This window comes from Balaenoptera borealis, assembly GCF_965194805.1.
Source record: "Balaenoptera borealis genome assembly, chromosome: 8".
NCBI lineage: Eukaryota > Metazoa > Chordata > Mammalia > Artiodactyla > Balaenopteridae > Balaenoptera > Balaenoptera borealis.
In genome coordinates, this window is record NC_138865.1 from 121,284,132 (window position 1) to 121,299,918 (window position 15,787).

At 58.8% G+C, this 15,787-nt stretch overlaps 1 protein-coding gene across 1 annotated transcript in view; it reads right to left on the bottom strand.

Moving 5' to 3' along the window:
- QSOX2 (quiescin sulfhydryl oxidase 2) overlaps positions 1 to 15,499 on the bottom strand; it is a 29,025-nt gene extending 13,526 nt beyond the window's left edge. Inside the window, exons 1-6 of the mRNA XM_082401842.1 lie at positions 15,133 to 15,499; positions 3,948 to 4,048; positions 2,327 to 2,375; positions 1,597 to 1,702; positions 1,371 to 1,461; positions 3 to 148 (exon numbers count right to left, since the gene is read on the bottom strand). Of these exons, the coding sequence (XP_082257968.1) occupies positions 3 to 148; positions 1,371 to 1,461; positions 1,597 to 1,702; positions 2,327 to 2,375; positions 3,948 to 4,048; positions 15,133 to 15,463 (824 nt within the window). The 5' untranslated portion in view covers positions 15,464 to 15,499. The remainder of the gene's footprint in view (positions 1 to 2; positions 149 to 1,370; positions 1,462 to 1,596; positions 1,703 to 2,326; positions 2,376 to 3,947; positions 4,049 to 15,132) is intronic.
- Between the last annotated feature and the right edge of the window lie 288 nt (positions 15,500 to 15,787).

Genomic DNA, 15,787 nt, shown 5'->3' on the forward strand with positions numbered 1-15,787 from the left:
ACACGGTAACTAATCCGTGGGACCCGTTTGGGTAAATCAAGTAACACGAGGGGACAGAAGAAACACCGAGCTTCTGCAGAAAGGCTTTATCCCAGCCCAGCGCTCTCTTCACCTCGATGTTCTCGTAGGGAATCAGGTCTAAGATCACCTGGGCAACGAGAAAGTACGGTCACCCTCGCTGCGGACGGCAGGGTCCTCCGGAAGCGGAACTGACGAACGCAGTCTCCTACAGCCTCGTGGCTCACCCCCTCTCAGCCAGGCCACCGACATCCCTGCTCTGTGGCACCGTCAGGCCCCCGACTGTCGCGCGGGCAGGGACCACCGCCTCCTCCCCGTGCAGACCGTCAGTGGGGTCCATGCTGTGCTCCTCACGCACCCTCCGAGGCCCACCGTCGTTAGACAGGGACGGTCACCCCCACGCGAGTTGGGGCCGCGCCCCGGCCTCCAGCTTCCCCTCCACCCTCGGGGCCTGCGTTGGGAGGCTGACAGCGCCCCCGGTCGGCCGTTCCTCCCTCCAGAGCTGCCCGGTCCAGGGCTGCTGAGGCTGAAGGCACAGTGGTGGGGGGCAGTGGCAGGGGGACCCCCGGGTGGCATCTCAGGAGCTAGAAGAGTGTGAAAGACGAACAGCAAGCCCCGGGCGTGCCACCCGGACAGTTGGGGGCAGAACCACCTCTCTCTCAGGAGCGACAGAGCCGTGTCCCAACCAGGGGCCTCGGCCGGCAGCCAAAGCCCCACTGGGACCACCACACTTCCTTCCCAGAGCCCTGATCTCGGAAGAACAGGCGGGAGGCCAGCAGAGGGGGAGAAACATGGCACCCGGGGCTAAGTTCCAGAGTGAGGTGTCTTCTCTCATCCCTAGGAGACCTTGGGGTAAAGAATCCCTGTCCTCCAGCCCGGCTTCTGGCACCTGGATTTTACTGAGACTTTGCCAAAGGCAAGGGCTTCAGACCCACACGTGTGAAGTGATAATAAAGCAAAGATTCACGATAGAAACACTATTTTACAGAATCTGGGATTTGGCAAAAAAGTTGCGAGTTCAGAATACAGCAAAGAAAAAATCTTGATCATAATGCCTAGGAAAGAGAGAATGCCCTCAGGGAAGACGCGCGTCCTGAGGGCCAGGTCTGCCCTGAGTCCCTCCTGGCCCCCCCGGGGGACCAGGCCCCCCACCCAGAGGACCAGGCTGCACTCGGGAGCTGCTTCCTCTCCCCTTGGAGGCAGACCCTCGCCCCAACAGTCTTCTCTGTAACCAGTGCGTCTGCTGAATAACACAAACGCCAATTCCGAGAATACAACAGATCAGGCGATGAAGTTACTGTCACACAGGAATCTGATCACAGACCCGACACTGGAAGAGGCGCAGACAGTACCTCACGTCCAACGTAGGAGCTGTTGCTTTCAAATAAGACAGCCACGTAACGGCCACCGCTGTTGTCAATGAGAGAAAGAACGTCCCTGGGCCTTTTAAGAGGAAAAGAGGCTTTTAGTGCTTTCAAGGCCGTCGTAGACCAGTGCCCACGTCACTTAACGCAAGTCTCTACTTTACGAAATTAAACTCAGCTTGCAGCGTGCCACCTTTTCTACAGCACTACGCACCGAATGGGGTTCAGAGACGGGCACCTGGGAGGCCTGCCTTCGTCCGTGTGGCTCTGCAGGAAGTCGATCATCGTGTGCCTCACCGTCTGCGGCTCTCTGTCTGGCCCTGCAGGGCGGGACCCACCGTCACGGCCGCATCTGCCTGCCGAGCGCCCGTCCCACCCCAGGGCCCCGACGGTGCGAGCGCACACGGCCGTGGATTCACATGCCGGGAGGCCTCTCAGCAACCAGTGTGGGAATCGGTGAGCTCCAGGGACACACGGCCACGGGGGGGCGCCCCCCCACGCACGCACACGCGCACACACGCACACGGCGTGGAGACAGAGGCCACAGGCACGCGTCCATCTATACCAAGTTCAGAGGCAGGCAGACTGCCCTCACTGTGGGCTCCCGGGGGGAGTTGGGGGGGATCACTGACAAAAATTCATCGGGGTGCCCTTGTGATGTGTACACTTTTCAAACTCTTCTTTTTTCCAGAAAAGTTTACTTAAGAAAATAAATTTCACCACCATATTTGCCAAGGAAGGCAAAGCACAGAAGAAAGAATTCTCGCTGAAACTAGGACCGTTTGAACCCTTACAGGAAAGAAAGGGCCAATGGTGCCGAGGTAAACGTGCCAAAGTCGGGGTGAGGGCCAGACCCATCCGGGGCGTGTTCTAGTCTCACTTGAATAGATTTGTCTAAGAGGGAAGGAATCTAGGACAGTAGAACAGAACACTTAGGTCCTTACCTTTAAAATCTTCTCCAGTTGTAAAGTCTTTTGCAAATGCTTTAAAATACTAAGAAGAAAAACATAGAACAAATAAGAAACAGCCTTGCCTGGCGTCTGTGTAAACGTTTAATCTTTAAGCAACAAAACGACCATCATCCTTGAGAGCTTTCGTCCCTCTTCTCCAGAAACTTTACGTTGACTGATGACGAACCACATTTCTATGTGTTTCTGTGGATGATAGTGTTTCCCTCCAGATTCACGAGTGGCTGCTCAGTACCAACCGGAACCCCGCTGTCTACATTTTCTGCCCCAACAGGGCTGGAACTATGGCTGACGGCACGTCCCCTAAAGGCTCCTGGTGCTAGATATTCACGGTACGTCCGCTCAACGACACAAAAACTCCTAGGGACGAGGGCAGGCACTATATCAAGTGTCTTTGAGCAGAACAAAAGGATTTTACATCAAAATTAAAAACCTTCTTCGTTAAAAGACACAGTAAGGACAGTGGCAATAGTGACAGGCTGGGTGCTGACACCCCCGGACACGCATAGCTGAAGGAGGGCGAGTGTCGGGAAGACACAGGACTCCTGTACATCAGTCAGAAAAGCACACACGCGGGAGAGGAAAACGGGCAAATGACACCAGCAGACAGGGCCACCCGTGGAGCAGTGATCACTCCCTGTCACCCGTCAGCAGGGAAGGCCCAGCACCGCATTCCAGGCCGGCGCCAGGCGGCACAGGACACACACGTGAGTGCCCACGGCAGCTCAGGGCCCGCGGCGGTAAACCGCGCTGCCAGCGGACCCCAGCCCCAGCCGGTGTGCGGGTGATTCTAGCAACGTCCTGTTAGGAAAAAGAGGAGGCCCGAAGCTCACACACAGCACATAGAGCCCTGTGTGTAAAGCTGAAACAAATTAAGACAGGAAAATAGAACAGGAACACGTTTCGGCACGGGGCTCAAGGGGAGGGTGACTCTGGTGGGGCTGGGGCACCAGGCCGACCAGTGGGCGCGGCCCAGCCAGGCGACGGATGCGCGGCTGTCACCAGGTCAACACTTAGGGGACGCTGCGCCACAGAGAGCATGGGCTGTGAGGGCTGAGAGGCAGGGGGGCCTCCAAGCTTCTCAGAGGTCACTTCCAAAAGCTCAGCTTTTCCCCCCGAGATGTCAAGTCATCGTGATGCGCTCGTGTGCAGGCGAGGGACCGCACACGTGCGCACACAGACCTGGGTCTGCTTCTCAGCTTCCAGCCCGCCCCCTAGTGGGAGAGACAGGGACAGGCCTGTCGGAGGGACAGCCGTGCCAGGCACACGGCCGGGCAGGCCGGGCACACGCCGGCACCCAGACCCATCGCCGCGTGTCGACGGCTGGAGGCCTCAGACCGGCTCTCAGGGCAGCTCCCGGCCGCTCCCCCACCTGCAGGCCTCACCCCCCTCCCCTCGCTGGGTGTCAGCAGGAGCTGCGGGTACAGTCCCAGCACGACACGGGCAACCCAACGGGGTGGAACGAGAGGTGACCCTCTGCAAACAGAATCCCCACTACGTTTCAAGACGCCCGCCCCAAATGCTGAAAATGCAGGGATTACATAGGTGGTGGGTTTCAACTGAAAGCCGCCGCCACGAGGACGGAGGAGGTGCTCACCCGGAAGGTGGGGTAGAAGTGGATCTCGTAGGCGCGGCACACCTCGTGGTTCTTCTCTTCCGCACAGTCCAGGGCGGCGACTCGGATGGCAGCGGCCCAGTCTGAAAAGCAGGAGTGAGACCGTCAGTGCGGCCCCGTCCCCACGGTCCACCCAGGCCCGCAGCCTCGCGGGCCGTCCCGCAAGCCCGTCCACCCTCGGGACAGTCCTGAGCTGAGCTGGGAAAGAGGACAGGACCCTCATCGCTGACGGCGACACGGCAAAGCGCTGTTTGCCGAACCTGCAAATCGCCCCGCAGCCTCCTCGGTCTCCGAATTAAACGACCCCGAGACGGATGAGAGCGCCGGGAACGGAGGGCTGTCATCAGCCCGTGGCCGGCCCTCCGTCAGGGACACCGGGACAGCGTTTACAGTTTAACTGGACGCACGTGGTCCAGGCCGTTTAGCCAGAGCGTTCCCGCGTACTCACTCGAACGAGAGGAAAGGCCGGCAGCATCTGGCCACCGGTCTTTCAGGCCAAAGACACAGCCGTGTGCAAACACGAAGGAAGTGGTTCCGAATGCTTTCCCCGAGGCCCTTCCCACACCCTCAGACACTGCTGCCATTCTTGGGAGTAGAAAAGGAGCAGTTTTAAGTATTTTTTTTCCTACCTTTAATATCAACACTTAACCAGCTCACAGTTGAGTCGTTTCACTCAAACCCTGAGCCCCTTCCCAACTGTGCCAAGTGGGCCGCCGCCAGCCAGTCGTTTCGACATAACCGACCACGCGCCTCCCAAAGGGAAGAGCTTCTTTCCCAGCACAAGCGTCCTCCCGGCACCACACCAACTCAGACCAACATGCTTCAACAGCAACAAACATCTGGTCGGGAGTCCAATCTTCCTAATTGTCCCATTTTTGCTTACTTTGTTTAAATCGCGTCCAAACAAGGCCTGTCTTCTACACCCGCGGTCTCCCACCATCTGGATTTTGTGACTGCCCCCTGCCCCCGGGTTTTCTGTAAACATGCGGACCTAGATCTCAGCTTTGGTGGAGGCCAGTTCCCAGGTGGTGTGGCATTCTTCCAACAGGAGATGGGTGACCTTTGGCTGCCTTCCTTCTTACTGACACCCCCCCTCCCCCCACCCAACACTTTAATTCCCGAGGGCTGCAGGCCAGACGTCGGGTGGGGGCAGTCTGTACAGACAAAGCTGCGCCCTGGAGACCCCAAGGCGCGGCTCACCCAGCGGTAAGGGCGGAGCTCGTCCCTTCGGTCACCAGCTTCCAAGGAGCGGTCTCCCCAACATCCTCCAGTGAGGTTTTCCCTTTAAAGATTTGCTCCCTTTCTCTGGGACCGTAAGATTCCCAAACGCTTCCTGGCTCCTCGCCTACAGGGGGATGGGCTGCAGGCCTCTGCAGACACACAGAGGAGCAGAGAACCACCCGGGCAGGACCGGCCGGAGGGGACGGGCCAGGGACAGGGCGAGTCCCGCTAGCCGCCTTCTGTACCATGTGACTTCTGAGTAGGAACTGACAACGGTCCGTCCCTGAGGCGCTGATGAGTTCTGACAGACACCACCCATCTAAACTAGTCATTTGGTTATAAATCACGCCAAACGGGTTTTCTCAGAGTGTTGCTAAGACCTGAGACTTCAGAGGTTGTATTAAAAGCATGCCTGGAAGGAGAGAGAAAATACTACCCATCACTAAGTATTATACAAACATGACGGCTTCTACATATTAGCGATTCAATCATTACTTTTTTTTCCACCTCATATACCACTTTTCCCTAAAAATACATGCCTTTGGGACTTCCCTGGCAGTCCAGTGGTTAAGATTTCGCCTTCCAATGCAGGGGGTGCAGGTTCGATCCCTGGTCGGGGAGCTAAGATCCCACATGCCTCAGGGCCAAAAAACCAAAACACAGAATAGAAGCAATATTGTAACAAATTCAATAAAGACTTCAAAAATGGTCCACATTAAAATAAAAAAAAAATCTTAAAAAAAATGCCTTTTTCCTCTGTAATTATACAAAATATTTACCAACGTTAATATAATGCAAAGAATCAAGTAAAAAACAAAAGAAAAAAGAAAAAAACCGAAGTTCTGCTTTCACAATCAATGACCGAATAGTGTTCCACTTAATGTGGCCTCAGTGAAACCGGTTCATCTCGAGGCCATTTAAATGGATGGAAAACAAAATTCCCAGAGCCCTCCCGAATCACAGGTCACATCTTTCTGGAGTGTCCCATTACAAGGACCTAAGGAAGAACAGTTAATACGCTCATCCACTTAGCGCGGCAGAGGCCCGGGCGCAGGGTGCACGGGTGGCAGGTTGCCGGGCTCCCAGGGCCGCCGGCGCACCCGCCACCGCGCTCCTGCTACCTCCGCCCCGGCGCACAGACACAGGGCTTCAGGGCTTACCGAGAATCTCCATGGCACGCTTTCACTCCATCTTCAAAAAAAGTGCTCTAGGACCCAGAGAGAAAGAAAACGGAAAACTGCTTCAAGAGCTGACATTATGCACACAACGGAGCCAGCCCCGGACAGAAAAAGCCGTTCACGAGGGTGCAGTTTTCACGGTGGGACTTGGGCCCACTTTTTTGTTTTTCAGATTTTTCTTAATAAGTACGTGTTACTTATAAAAATAAATGTAGAAAACTGGGGAACCTCAGGGTACTTGCGGGGGCCGCGTGTCCCGCTCCTCAGCTTGCACCTCCCAGGATCCCCGGTGCAGGAGGCCGCAAACAGCACCCAGCACGGCTGCCGCGCGCGGCCGCAGGGAGAGGAGGCCGCAGGGAGAGGAGGCCGCAGGCCTGGGTGCCGGCCCGCCCAACTCTAACACGGTGCTGGCTTCACGCACGGCCCTGCTTCGACCGCTCCGCGACCGCAAACGAGAACCGCGGGCTCCACGGGCTGCTCGGCCCGCAGACCCGGATCGGGTCCCGGCGCCCGGCGCCCACCCCAGCCCGAGACTCTGCCCGGCCCGCGCGGGGACACCGGCCCCACCACGACGCGCCCGGCTCTCAGCCCACAGGACCTGGTCCTCGGGCGGACACTGTCCTCTGAGCGCCCGGCCACGTTCTCCCTCAGTGCCGCACATGTCGCCTCCTCACAGAGGCCATCCCTGGCCCTGCCCAGGAGCGGTCACCAGGGCAAGAGAAGCCCCACCAGCCTCTCTTCCCAAGCGGAGCAAGTTCACAGGTTACGTGCTGTGGGGCCTGCCCGGCGGGCAGCTGGCTGTTACGCAGGAGGCGGGGCTGGAGCTCCGCCCGAGGTCCAGTCGGCTCGGCGGCTCCAGAGCCCGCGGCCCGCCGTCCAGGCAGGCAGAGCAGACGCAGCACCCGAGGCACCCGGCCCGCCCTCCACCGAGGCGGAGGGTCCTACCAGGATCTTCTCCCCGCTTGGTCCTGCTGCCTCCAGACGAAGACGTGCCCCACTTCCCACTCAGCGCCCCCCGACGCCGCCACCCTAACGTCCACCCCCCCAAACCCTCAGACAGTCACGCGTGGAATGAAGCAGCCGTTTCCTCTGATAACTTCTTTAAAAAGCCTCTGCACAACGTGGCCCCTTCTTAAACGTACAGACAATCCTTGTACTCCCAACACATCTCACACCTTCTCTTCACTGGACGTGGGCCACCCCAGAGGGCAGGAACCCATTCGCGAGCGTGGCACCCCACCTCGACCACAGGACGCAGCCACGTCACGGGCCTGAACGCACGGACGGAGCGGAAGGGCCTGGCACTCCACCCACAGCACCACGGCCGGCCAGGCCCGACCCGCACGATGCACGTGTGCCGCGAGGGCCGCTCTCCCCTCGCCCGTCCTGCTCGGGACTCACAGCTTTCACGGCATCGCTGCTCCTCGTGATCCTGGGCGAGCCTCACAGCCAAGCCTGGGAGGCCACTGTCCCCCTTCCTACTTTACCGGTGAGGAAGCAGCTCAGAGTCCCCACAGGATGACCGAGGGGGACCCGGCGTGCTGCCCTGGAGCTGTGCCAGGCTGGGCCTTTGGGCAGCAGCCGGGAAGGCAGAGGAGGCCGCCCGGCAGGGAACCTCCCCACCTCCTGTTACATTCATGACACACTGACCTTGAGCTCGCTTTTCTGTTTTTGGCCACGCGGCATGTGGGATCCTAGTTCCCCGACCGGGGACCGAACCCGCGCCCTCTGCAGTGGAAGCGCGGAGTCTTAACCGCTGGACCGCCAGGGGAGGCCCAAGCGTGCTTTTCTCATAAGCCTCCAGGCAGGGCAGCCCGCCCTCAACTGGCAGGTCACACTCGTCCAGCTCAGCGTCAACTCGCACCTTCCCAGTGAAAAGGTGGAAAGTTCTTTTTGGCCTGACACGGGATGCTCGGGTGGGGAATCAGGCTTTGCCGGGGGTGGGCACCCGCAGGCACCAGCACCCTGGGAGCCCTCCTGGGAGGGAGTCAGTGTGCACCGACCACCCCTTCAAGCTGGCACCGGGCCGCCGCCCTGAATGGACCCCAAAGGTCCTGCAGCCTCACTGTGTCCCACCCCAATGCAGCAGGCAGTGCCGGACAGCATAAGGACACCCGGCTGCAGGCAGAGCGTCCAGCCCACACCCGCTCTGCCACCAGGTTTCGAGGAGCTGGGAAACTTAGGAGTCTCTCTGTGCCTGTGTCACCCCAGCTGTAAAACAGAGACCCTAGATTATATCTTCCTACTCGGGTTTTTCAGCCTCCAAAGCGCCTTCAAGTGTCCCAGGCACCCAGTAGGTAGACCCAGCCCTTCAAAATAGGGTACAACTGCCAGTGGCTTCAAAATGAAAAAGAAAAAGAAAAACAACCTTGGTTTCCCCCAGGTTTTTAACGAATTGCTTATTCCCAGCATAACAGTGAAAGGCTGAGGTGTTACCTGAAAAAGCAACGGTGCCTCAGGAGCAGTCCGACCGCGCTGAAATGCTTTGTGGGATGTTTTAGAAAAACTTACGCTGGCCTAGTCTTTCCTTGGACGTCTCTAACAGATGAAATGCTTGGTAAATGTACTAGCATGAGGGTTCCCTACACTGAGTCCATCCTAAGTCAGTATCAGGGCGTAATTTTCAAAAAGCTAAGAGCATGACTCATACATTGCAGAGGGAACAGGTGTCACACATGCCCTGACCTGGTTACTGAAGGACCCGTTTGGGGTGAGAGAGGACCAAGCACACGGCCACCAGCACCACCCAGCTGAGACAGAGCTGGCCAACGCCAGCAGGGTTCCCCTTCCCACTGGACAGAAGCGATTTGCATCTCTGCCCGATCAGGTCTGTGAGTTCACTGCAGCCTGAGTCTGAGCCCTGAGCTAACAGTCATTAAGCAAAGGTCAAACACAGGTACACCCCCTGGACTTGGTCCTTGGGGAACCTGGGGATGAGGCCACATGACGCTGAGAGGACACGAGTCCCACCCTTTTGTCCAAGTTTTAAATGTGTCTCAACAGCAGGATGTGGAAGAAGACTAGCCCGACCGGGGCAGTGCCTGGCCAAGGGCGGTAACGGCAGCTGTGCCCTGGAAACGAACGCGACAGTGACGCTACAGAGCCCCGGGCTGCCAGCTGTTTCACTTGGCAAGTCTGGCCAAACCCCATCTACCCCAGAGTGCACTCCGCCTGGAAGCCGCCCTTCCTCCCGGTCGCCAACTGGACGCCACTCCCAAACACCTGAACGCTCTGGAGAACAAGCGCTACTACCCTCCACAACCCACCCCCCCCCAGGCCCGTCAGCCCCTCACGAAGCGAGCTGGCGCGGGGTGGGGCGCCTCCCTTCCCCGCGGCACTCCCGCCGGCCAGCGGGCCTCTGGCCCTCAGTCCCCCAGGGAGCAGCCAGGGATCCTCCAGAGGAACCAGGTCGTGTGGTCCCGGCTGAAAGCTGCTCCTCCTCCCTGCTGGCCAGGAGGGAGAGCACGGCTCCCCCCGCCCCTTCCGGAGCTGGACCCTCTGGGCGCGGCTCGGTCTCGCCCGGCTCGGTCTCGCCCGCCCCGGGCCTCGGCCCTGCCGTCCCCCCACGTGGCGGGCCCCTCGCTCAGCGGCCCTGCCCTGCGCCGCTCCCTCCGCCCCGCTCCCCTTCCTAGGACTCACCCCTCCAACCCACTGTTCATGCCGCCCGCTTTCCGTTCGTTGTCTGCACCTCCCCCGGAGGACGGGGTCCACGGGAAAGGGAACGCACTTGGATTAACGCAGAGCCGAAGTCCGGCGCTGCTCTGGCAGGGCGCGCGCTGGCGGCCAGAGGACAGCCCCCTGCCCGGCCCGAGGGCTCTCACGTCCACAGGCGGCCAGGGCTCCACTCCAGACGGCGCGCCCCGTCGAGGCGGCAGCCTGGCGCGGGGCCTGCCCACACCTCACGCGGCCTTTGTCCACCTTTGAAAGAAGCTGCGGGAAGGCCCGGAAGGAGGCAGATGAGGGAGAATTTCGGTTACAGAGGCGCCAGCAGCCACTGCAAGTATCCTAGCAGATGGACGGCATTCACCCCACACAAAAGGGAGACAGTCTATTTTATCAAATAAAATGCAAACCATTTCAGAGGTTGAGCTTCAGGGTCTTTGCCCATTCAACTGGTACCCTCCCCTCCTCCTGCCTCTCCCACCTGTTGGGACCCCACCACACAAAGGAGAGAAGCGCTCTAAACCGAATGCAAATTGCCTGCTTTCAGGACAAGACAGCGTCAGCCACCCCCAACTAGACACGGGGGTGAAGCGCGCCAGCTGCGAGGCAGGGAGGCCACCAGAGCCTCCACAGGGAGCAGCAGTGAGGCCCGCGCCCATTCCTCACTCCCACTCATGAGCCCGTCTGTTTTTAGTACCACAGGCTTAAAAAATACCTGTGAAACAATTAAGCTTCTATACACAGTGGACTAAAATTTATTTCAGGTTTCCTTGTCAAGTAACCACATTACTTAACCTAACAGGATTAAACTTTTCACCATTACTTATCAAGTTCTAATAAAACATCTATAAAAGTCTGATTTATGGTCAAGCAACAATTGGTTCTAGAAAATGATTACAGTACAGATTAATTAACCTCCGAGGCTTAAAAGGATGCAACCGAGTGTTGTGCTTAAGGCCCAGAGCTCCATTATGGCCTCCTCTTCCTCCTCATCCTCGGGAAGTCAGGGGGACGCTGGGATTTCTGATCCCATATTCCAGCTGCTGGAGGACGTTCTGGTCCCTGCACAGGCCCCTTCCTGGACGAGCAAAGGGCTTTTTAGATAAGCTCCACGTTCAAGCTGCAAATCAGGACACATAGGCCTAGGCAGAAACTAAGCCTCATGCTAAGGAGCACGCGTTATACACGAGCCCCCCAGGGCAGCCTGGAGTTGGGCACTCTGCCTCAGCCTCGCCACGGGGCAGAGGGCCGGGACTGGGTCTCAAGCATCCTTTCACGCCCCGAGTTCGCCCGGTGTGGTTAAGCTGACACTGTACGTGGTCCCGCAGGCTTTGCAGTGAGCCCACTGGATGCGGACGGGCTCCTGCTGGCTGGAGGTTGTGCATCACGAGGCAGGAAAAGCTCCCAAGATCGGTAAGGTCCTTGACTCGCCTGCAAAGCCCAGGCAGGGCCAGCGGCATTTACCACCAGGTTCCTTCACTCAGTGTCGCGGGCTTCACACAGCAGCGGTGTCCCTCTGGACCTGGTCGCAATGAAGTCTGGGTCTTGCAGACGAGTCTTGGTGGCGGGAGCCCACGACAGGCTTTGCTGGGCCCGTAACGGGGGAGGGAGGGGGGGCGTCCCTGCCCACCCACCTCTCTGGGGTCCAGGCGAGCTCCCATTCCATCAGCACCCCTCCTCCCTCAGTCCCGCCTCCTTCTGCGGCGCACAGGTAATGACCCGTGGGGAACAGCAGGTGGTCCAGTTCACGTCCACGAGGCCTCCGGCCATGCTGACCAGGAGACCGCTGGTGATGAAGAGCTCACCGGGAGGTGAGACCAAGGCCCGGCAGCAAGAAGGGGCCCGGCTGTCCCCGCAGACGCCAGGAGCGAGCCGTCGGGGCTCTGGTGCCCCTGGCCTGCCACTCAACCGTGTGACCACACGTGGGGGACAGGAGGAGAAGGGGCGTGCGGCGGGTGCCTGTCTGCCAGCTCCGGGGCGCCCCTCTGAGTCTCTCATCAAGAATTCTGGGGCCAATGACAGAAAACCTGCCCCTGCTTCCCTGGCGCTCTTCCCCAAAGACAGAGCGGAGGAGAGATGGGCCGGGCCGGACACCAGGACCCGGTGATGCTGGCAGGGACACTCCTGCCTCGACAAAGTCTCCGCAGCGCCTCAGGGCCGTCTCGGGGGGGGGGGGGGGCTGCCCCCCCACAGGTGTCTCAGCTCCCACCTCAAAAGGAAGTGGCATCACCAACTGAGCTAACATCACAGCTCCGGGCAAAAGGATTTTCAGGGACACAGCAGGGTTTTGTTTCGCGAAGGACTTAGAAGTGACAGGCCTGAGCCAGATCTACGTAAACGCTGGGAGGACAGTTGGCACCCAACAGTAGACCTTTTGTTTGTTAAGCCATCTTCTTAGAAGGAAAAACAATTATTTTTAAAATTTTGAAAATATCAGCGAAGAGCTAAAGTTCAATCCAAATCTTTTAGGAAAACAAAGGTGTCCCTAAGCTGTGCACAGAGAGGCCCTGCCGAGCGGAGGAGCCCCGCCCTCTGCAGACCCCTACCCACTCTGAGCAAGTGGGAGAGGCCACTTAGGAGGCGCTGGTGGGGGGACAGCAGGGGAAGCAGGTGCTCCTCTAGCTCAGTGACCGCCCCCCCGCCCCAGGCAATCTCAAGCCAGGGAGTAGAGGCTGTACTGTAACCACCCACCTTCTAGAAGCCACACTGCTGTCGAGACTGGGGTGGGGGGGCAGATGGGGCAAGCTGGCTGGACACTGCATTTCAAGAGGGGTGGGAAGAGGCAGCTGACGGGCCTAGTCCAAGGTCTGCGTGCCCCGGGACTCACCGGACACTCCAATTCACAAGTGACGGAGCCGGCCCAAAGCAGTGACAGCAGGAGCGATGACTGCACTCAGACCGGACCCTGTGGGCGCTGGGCGCCCCCTCCCCTGCGTGACGGCCCGCGGCCAGAAGAAGGCGCTGGGCAGAGGGGCTGCGCCAGCCTCCTCGGTGAGGGTGAGGGCAGCTCTTCCCAACGCGTTCCACGGGGACTTCGCGGAAATGAGGCACCGGAAGGGCCCTGTGGCCAGTCACGTGGGACCCCAGGGCCAAGTAACGGGTTCCTTTACTGGGGCGTTCTCGTGTGTGGACAGCCACGAGGGAGTAGTTCATAAGCCACGCTCCCGCCCCCTTTGGCCACAGGCCCATTCCTGCAGTGGTCCTGCAGGCTTAGCGTCCCTGAGCACAGAAATCCTCCACCTCTGGGGCTTGTGCTGACAGGACGCCAGGCCTCACGCACGCCCAGAGCTTCTGATCCAGCAGGCCTGGGCTGGACCGACAAAGTCCCCAGGTGAGCTCTCTCTGGGGACCCCAAGTGCCAAGGCTCTGCCTCCAGTTAGAGCTGGCGCTCGGGAGCCCCCTGGGCAGTTTGGCTCTCAGGACCCCCTGGCCGCCGCTCCCCTCACCCTGCCCCTGCCTGCCCTGCCTTTCGAGCCACAGCTGTTTTTCACTCTCAGCCACATCTCCTTCTGTCTCAGGCCTGCTCTTCCTGCTTTGACTTGTAGGATGTCCAACTCGTTTAAGATAACCTTATTTAGCTAACAGTTAAGTTAATCACACCATTAGGTATGGGTTTTACTAGTTTCGGTTCCAAAAATAACTTTCCTTCTGAGTTCCAGGGACAATTTTCAAGGCTCCTTACATGCTGGTTCAACTATGAAATACTTTGCAACACTCAGATCTGGTTTACAACATTTATATTTCAGACACTAAACTGAAAAAATCAAAATATGCACAGAATAGGTGACAAACGTCTTGCCAGAGCTACCCGCATTTTAATTTACCTATCTGTGTTTCTGCCGCCCAATGACAAAAGAGAATTGCAAAGTCCTCTGTTTGGTGTCAAAGCAAAGGCTTAAAATAAAAAACCTACTAAGGAGTAAAATGTCCGTTTCATAGTCTCCGATTTCAGTTCTGACCAGTGCCAAACACTAGGGACTCAAGAAAACATTAGATCAAAGAACGGACCCTTTAGAATCAACAGGCCCCAACACCCTAAGGCAAGAGGAGACGCATCTAAAAATAATCATTTACAATCATGCACAAAAGCCCTATTTAGACTTTTTTAACGTTTCGTTATGAGTCTGTCTAGATATAAAAAAATCACAACAGGGTTGGATGTAAAACTAAAGTGCAGGAAGAGAACCCAGCAATTTGTTACTCTCTTGCCCACTGAAATACATAATTAGAGGTCAGCTCAACCTCAGCAAGAGTCCAGCCAAACCCCACTCTTGCTGGAGACCAGCTCCCACTTCAGAGCAATTCGCATTCCACTCTGAAGCGTGGCCAGCTTGCAGGAAGGCTGCAGCAAAACCCCTAATTGGCTACAACTCTGCCATTTAGAGCAGGCCAATAGCTTAGTGACTGATTAGCAATTTGCAACATGAGGAAGGTGCCAAACATCAATAAAGTGTGGGAACATGACCAGAAGTTTGGTGGGTGACAGATTTATCCAAGGCTGCGTATCCATGAACAAGGAACCAACCAATGAAATGCTTTGAAGGTCTTTTTCTGCTTCTATAGAGAAGTCTCCAGCGTAGTTGTACATCTATGTTGTGGACACTGAGAAATCACTATATGCTCATCTAACTAAACCAGAAGAGGATGAAGAAGGACTTACAGGGCAAGTGGCTTGGAATAGGAACGGGGATCCTCAAAGAAGGAGGAGTCTAGGCACTGCAGTGGAATTACTGAGGATGGGATGCACGTCGGGACACAGCTAGGATAAAGGCCTGGGGCGTTAGTGAAGGTCTTAGGGACTCAAAACTAGGGATCTGGAGAGCTAGGCGATAATGGGGAGGCCTCCCTGTCCCCAGCTGTGGAGTGAGGGCTGGGGGAGAAGGCTTCTTGTCATTCTGACTTGAGACGGCCGACTTCCCTGGATCTCACGGGTCATATGGGGGATACACCCCGGGGTGCAGGCCAGCGGCGGCCTATGCGAGATGCCCCCGTAGGGCAACGGGAAAGGAGCCTGAGAGGCTGCCGCGAGCCGGAGGGGAGAACAGGGGGTCACAGGTGCCAGGCCGAGCGGCCGGGGTCGAGTCCCGCGCGGGGGCGCGCCTCACCTCGCACGTCCCCGGCCAGGGCCCGCCAGGTGGGCGCGTAGCCGATGCAGTGGCCGCACCACGAGGAGTAGAACTGCACGAGCCACGCGGCGGAGCTGTTGGCCGTGGCCCCGCGCACGCTGCCGCTGTCCAGCACCCACACGGCGTCCTCGCCCGCGCGGTACAGCCGCGCCGCGCCGCCCGCGCCCGGCCCCGCCGCCGCCGCCAGCAGCACAAGCAGCGGGGGCAGCCGCGAGGGCCGCGCCGGGGGCGGGCGCCGGACTCGGGCCTCCGTCCCCGCCTGGGCTCCCGGGCTGCGCGCCGCCAACACCTCCGTCCCGGCCGCCGCCATGTTGGGAGTGCCGCGCCGCGCCTGACCTTTCACCCTGGCAACCGCCGTCACGTGCGCCGCGCGCGCCCGGCCCCTCCTCCAGCGCCAGGCCCCGCCCCCACCGACGGAGACCAGGCCCCGCCCCCAGCTCCGCCCCCGCGCGCCCGGCCCCGGCTCCCAGGCGCCCCTCAGTCCCGGACCCTGAGAGCCAGGCACCGACTCGCCCCTCCTCCAACCGCCTGGTCACGCCTCCTGCCCCGCCCCTGAACTCATGGCCCCGCCCCAACGGCCTGGCCACGCCTTCGGACCGCGCCCGGCTCCGCCCCTCCATGCCCCGCCCCCACT